Consider the following 6,222-nt stretch of genomic DNA (forward strand, 5'->3'; position numbering starts at 1 on the left):
TCAAGCTTAAAAGTTATGTTTAGAAAAATATGTATATTAAAATTACATAAATTAAGTCTATATAAGTCTTTTATATATACTTTATATTGAGTTTATAAAGAAACTAATATAATAATATAAAATAATAATGATAATATCACAATTTATGATATTAAAATAATATCTTACATATATAATATAATATTAATATTATCACAATTTATCGTATTGTAATAATATCTTACAAATATCTTATTTTATATTCTAACATCACTCCTCAAATTTAAGAACTTGAGATTTAAGATGATCGAGACGTTGAAATGTTGATAGTGTATTTTTAAATTTTCTATTAACACTCCTGTTACCTATATGATAAACCGTCTTTTTAACTGGGTGGGGATAATTAAGGGCTTGTTCGGATTGGGGTTTTTTAAAAAACCTAGAGGGAGAAAATAATAATAATTGGTGATAATTTTGAGAAAATGATGATTATTTTTAGTAAAATGACTTAAAAGGTATTGATATATATAAATAAAATAAAAAATAATAATTTAAAATAAAAGGTATTTTAATATTTTAGTTAATGAAATGAGTGATTTGATTGTTGAGAAGTGATTGATTTAAAAATTGATTTTGTTTGAGTTTTTCAAATAACTCAAAGAGAACAAGGTCTAAGCTTTTATTTTTATCATAATATTTTTAAGTTTTTATTTTTGTTATTTCTTATGTCATAAGAGTTTACATAACAATCCAACCAACGCCAAAATTAATAAAACTCAAAAAATAGTTATAAATCAAAATTCATAAATTTGAATTTGACTTTTCTGAAATGGGGTTATCAATTTGATGTCACTCTCATGGATCTTCGTCATCTTTGCACCATTGTCAAGATAACCTTCTTCAAATCAGTAATAATTCTAGAGAGAGAACTTAAGCACAACCACTGATCATACTTATTCCATGTCAATTTCTATCTTAATAATTTTGGCCTATTTCAGCTGGGTCGTCGCCGGCCAAGCCCCAATTCCGGCTAAGTATGACGGTTTCCTATACAAGAATCAGGCAGCCACCACCGATTCGATCATAATCGAGGCATTCTTCGACCCGGTTTGCCCTGATAGCAGAGACGCTTGGCCTCCTCTCAAACAAGCAATTGAATATTATGGTTCTCATGTCTCACTAATCGTTCATCCCTTCCCTTTGCCGTAAGCATTCCTATATTATATATATCCTGAAAGAGTATTTTGAATTGTAATTGATCTGCTTTTTTCTTTTCTTATGATTAGGCTACTAAATCAAAATAAGGATCAAAATTCAAAATCTGAAATCATCAGAGTGCTAAGATCTATGTATGTATGTATGTAATTGACTTAGTCTTTTTGGAGTCTTGCAGTTACCATGACAATGCTTTCGTGACTTCTCGTGCTTTGCATATCGTGAACAAATTGAAGCCCATTTCCACTTACGACCTAATGGAATTGTTCTTTAAGAATCAGGTATATATATATATATTCATTTTTGATATACATGATGATCTTGATCAAATCCATATATTATAATAGATGATCCAATCCCCAAGTGTTGTGTAAATTAATAATAATAATAAACAGGAAGAGCTTTACAATAAACCAACCTTCAATAAGTCGCGATCATCTGTTGTGAAGCACGTAGCAAAGTTTGCTGTTAAAGCAACTGGTAGTTCATACAGCAGTGATATTGAATCCGGATTTACAGACCGGAAAACCGATCTCCTGACAAGGGTTTCATTCAAGGTATGTATGTATTCATTGAAATTTCCTCTGCTGTATTTTAAAAAAGGAGTACTAGCAAAAACACCTACAGTCATGGCCTCACCTACCGTCGTGGCTTGCTTCAACACAAAACACTTTCAGATGGAATAATCTCTTAAACCGATTCTTACCACTGAACCAACTTGGTGGGTTAAATTTACTGTAGGCTGTATTATTAATCAATGAATGAATGTAATTTTTGCAGTATGGTTGTTCTAGAGGAGTGTATGGAACGCCATTCTTCTTTGTGAATGGATTTGCATTGGCAGATGGAGGGTCATCTATAGACTATAAGAAATGGAGAAACATACTCGATCCGATTATCAAAGAGTCGTCTTTTCGTTGAGAAAAAGCTTCAAAGTTGTCTAATTAATAGATAAAAATAATAAAGGCTCAAACTAAAGGTATGTGTGTTGGTCATCTTGTTGTGGCCCATTAAAAATACTATCATTGAAGTCACCCAAACACTTTGGTTGATCTAATATAAATGTAACATTGCATAATTTGAACGAGTTCTCAAAGTTTTATTTTATTTTATCTCCATTTTCCATTGCTACACAGTTTTCAACTTATATTGATTTCTTTGTTTAGACAGTTCTGGGTTATCTTAAACAGTCAATTGTATATTTATTAATGAATTTGGGCCTGCTCTACAGTCTATGCTTGGATTAGTCTTATTTTCTTTAATAAATAACATATTTTTTAAATTGTTTTTAACCCCATCAAATTCTCTATTCAACAATGCTTCATTTAACTTTTATACATGAGAGCAAGTAAAAATAATTTTTACCTAAATACTAAGATGTCATATTAGGTTAAGATCGACTTAATTGAAGTTGGGGATTGTGTTTGTTTTCTAAATTAAAAAAGAAATAATGTATTAAATTAGTTAAATCTCTAAACAAATTTAAGAATACATCAACTGTTTTTTTAAATACTTATGGAGTAACAACATACAAATAAAATGACAACATAAGAATTTTTATTTAATTATAAGAAGTTGTTAAATAAATATTTTAAAAACTTTTTTTAAAGTGTTTTGAACCATTTCACACTACTTAGAAAAATGACTTGTTAAGAAAATTTAGACCATATCCATTCTAATTTAACTTTTAATTTCTTCTAGTCATATTTTGTAACTATCTACTGTCTAATTTTATATAATGATTATACGTAAAAGAAAAAAAAATTAAAACATTATTTATCCATAAGGAATCTTCCTGACTATCTATCTATAGCAATAAAAAAGTATCAATTTTAGCCACTTACACTTAACAATGCTTTTCTTTTTCTTTTCAAACTAACTTTATCAATATTTTGGATAATAATTTGATCAATTTTTTTATTTTTAAAATAAAAAATCTAATATACCTTCAGTCACAATCCCAACTTTAACATAACTTGATACTTTAACTTAAAACTTCAATTAAAGCGTACCCACCTCAATCTCATAATTATTAATGTATTTTTATTTTTAAATGGGACCGGGAATCAATTATAAAGGAATGTTTCATAATTTTAATACACTGAATTTTCTATCTAGATCCATCCTGAAATTCAATCAATGCGTAAATTTGCATGAAGTATCACTTTAGAAAGAAAAATATTATTTACTTTCTGGTTACTAATTCAATCTCAAGGTTATTGTAAAACACGAGATCTCTGCCTCTTCAGTAATTTTAACTTACACATTCACATTATATATATATATATATATATATATATATATATATATATATATATATATATATATATATATATACCATGTTTTGATTATAGGTTAATTGGTCAAATTTTACTTATATATTTTTTTTTAAGTTTTTTTTTTTTTAAATAAATGAGAGCTAGCGTGACAATTAACACCCCATAATCATGACCCTCCGATTAAACTCAAAACGTTTTCAGATGATAAACCAACCCTAAAAGCTTTAACAACACTTATAAAAAAAAAAATGTATGTTTTGTTACAAATATATGATCGAATCAAAAGCAATAAACATTTTAATAGATTATAATATTTATAATCGAGTCAAGAAAGAGCTATAAAAATAGAATTGGGGTTTGCATGTTAGCGTTTTGGAGCCTAAAGAAGAGGGAGGACTTATTCCTTGGTCGTCGTCGTCCTAATAATAACAAACAAAAGGTGTATAGCTCTTACAGATCTTTACTTCTCTTTTCTCATTGCAGCTTTAATCGTTTCTAGTTTATTTTCATTTCATGATTCATATAATTGTCTGTTGTTTAATTATTTAGATAAGAAATTATTAATTAATGGACCGATACCGGAGGGTTGAGAAGCCTAAGGTCGATACACCACCAATTCAGGCAAACGAAATCCGAATTACAAGCCAGGGGAGGATGCGAAACTATATCACTTATGCAATGACCTTGCTCCAAGTACCAACGACTACTCTCTAGCTATCTATATCTTTTATTTCATCATTTAGGATTCAAGTCATCGATCGATATATCTCTGTTTTTCTAGGTAGGTCTCTTTGTCATGATCATATATTAAATATAGACTTAGTATATATGTCTGGTTAATTTGTAGGACAAAGGATCGAATGAAATTGTTTTCAAAGCTATGGGTAGAGCCATCAACAAAACTGTAACTATCGTCGAGTTGATCAAGGTTTTATTCTTCTCTTTTAGTGTACAGTACAATACATGCTTTTTTTTAGACAGGCATTTAAGTTTTCTTAATTGATATATTGCAGCGTAGGATTGTTGGTCTTCACCAAGTTACATCGATTTGTTCCACTGATATAACTGATAACTGGGAGCCAATAGAAGAAGGGCTTGACCCGTAAGAACCTTACTGTTAACTTCTCTTTAGCCTAAGCTATTGCTTCTTAGTTTGTGACATTTATATTCCTTACATTTGCAGTGTGGAAACCACAAGGCATGTTTCAATGATTACCATTATTCTGTCAAAGACAGAACTAGATATGTCTTCCATTGGGTGAGTTTCTGCTGTTTGTGTTTCTTAGTGTGAATTGCAAGGTTTATGATAATGTCTCTTTCTTGTAAGATCAAGATGTTGTTGATGTTTGTGGTAAACTTATTCTTTGAAAGATGTGAAATCTGAAAAAGTTGAAACTTAACTATGTCATGCGCATCCAGGTACCAGGCTCCACTACCTGCAAATGAGGTGAAGACGGGATATGAGTTTGATGACGATGGAGGTATTACTGCATCTCCTTTTTTCATTATTATTCCATAGTAGACGGGAACTATGGATCAAGATTAGTTTTGTTTAATGTATTGTTATGACACTATCAGGTTATGCAGAAGAATCTTCAAGTGGTTGTCGTGGAAGGGGCCGTGGTGGTGGTCGTGGGAGAGGAAGATCCAGATCATATGGTATGTGGTGTGGGATTTCTTAATTAGCCACATTCTCTTCATAAGTTGTAACTAGTATGTATATCCCATTTGGAAACACATTGTTTTTGTTCTTGGATCCGTTTCACATAATTAAGAGACAGATTGGGAAATTGATTTGATTACAGGTAATGGATTTATGTATGGTGAGTATGATGATGGAGGTTGGGATGATGAAAATCAGGGCTATGGCCGAGGAAGGGGGCGTGGAGGAGGCCGTAACTTTCGTGGTCGTGGTAGAGGAGGCTACAATGGCCCTCAATTCGATAACAATGATTCTTCCTTCTATCAGGGCCGTGGTATGGTTAGCTGTATATATACCTGATAATTGATCTTTTTGTTTTTCTTATCATGTTTTGTTTGGCTTGTTATAGGTAGAGGACGAGGAAGGGGAAACCGGGGCTTTAGATCTGTTGGCGATGCTTAATCGAATTCGACGAGGATTGTTTGTTTCAGACTCTCTTTGATTTGCATGCATGCTCCATATATCCTTTTTAGATGTGTTGGGGGGCTTATTTCTTAGGAGTTCATTTAAGTGTTGGAGATAAATGAGCTGCATATTCTTTTATTCAAAATAAAATTATAATTGATTTTGTGATGAGAGTATTGGAATTGATTCATTGAAAGTGGTGGAAGAATGTTCTTATGTATGTTTGCCAAATTTATGATAGATTTTGATTGTATTTGGAAATTGATTTCTTTTTCAATGATTAAACTTAAAAAGAGTTGAAATAGGAAAAGATCACATGAGGAGATCTGGTCAATGATTGAAATGGGAGATCTTGTCAAGTGAAAAAGAGCTGAAATAATTAGTAGTTAATTAATCAAATGATGATTTGGATTGAAGATTCTAAATTATGATGTAAATTAACTATAAACAAAATCAGTTTACGGTAAATATCTTTATGTGGGGGCTTTTGGCAATGAGTGATCATTTGATCAATCATATAAGAAAGTGACACTTTCATTCTTTGGGCTACAATCCTATCCAACCTAAATTTATAAACTCTACTTAACCATTTTATATTATATATTTTAATGATTATTTAACCAATTAATTCAAAATTCAAAC

General features: G+C 30.6%; 2 protein-coding genes across 2 annotated transcripts; both read left to right on the forward strand.

Moving 5' to 3' along the window:
• The first annotated feature begins 900 nt into the window (after positions 1-900).
• On the forward strand, positions 901-2,359 carry LOC124929507. The gene is made up of 4 exons (XM_047469887.1): positions 901-1,184; positions 1,373-1,475; positions 1,590-1,751; positions 1,975-2,359. Exons 1-4 carry the CDS (start codon positions 940-942, stop codon positions 2,113-2,115), a joined length of 651 nt encoding a protein of 216 aa, XP_047325843.1. The 5' UTR covers positions 901-939; the 3' UTR covers positions 2,116-2,359.
• Positions 2,360-4,018: 1,659 nt separating this feature from the next.
• Positions 4,019-5,827, forward strand: LOC124929506 (ribonuclease P protein subunit p25-like protein). Its single transcript, XM_047469886.1, has 8 exons — positions 4,019-4,166; positions 4,321-4,401; positions 4,487-4,575; positions 4,657-4,731; positions 4,893-4,954; positions 5,052-5,132; positions 5,279-5,449; positions 5,525-5,827. Exons 1-8 carry the CDS (start codon positions 4,041-4,043, stop codon positions 5,575-5,577), a joined length of 738 nt encoding a protein of 245 aa, XP_047325842.1. The 5' UTR covers positions 4,019-4,040; the 3' UTR covers positions 5,578-5,827.
• The last annotated feature ends 395 nt before the right edge of the window (positions 5,828-6,222 follow it).

This window comes from Impatiens glandulifera, chromosome 3 (assembly GCF_907164915.1).
Source record: "Impatiens glandulifera chromosome 3, dImpGla2.1, whole genome shotgun sequence".
NCBI classification, from domain to species: Eukaryota; Viridiplantae; Streptophyta; class Magnoliopsida; order Ericales; family Balsaminaceae; genus Impatiens; species Impatiens glandulifera.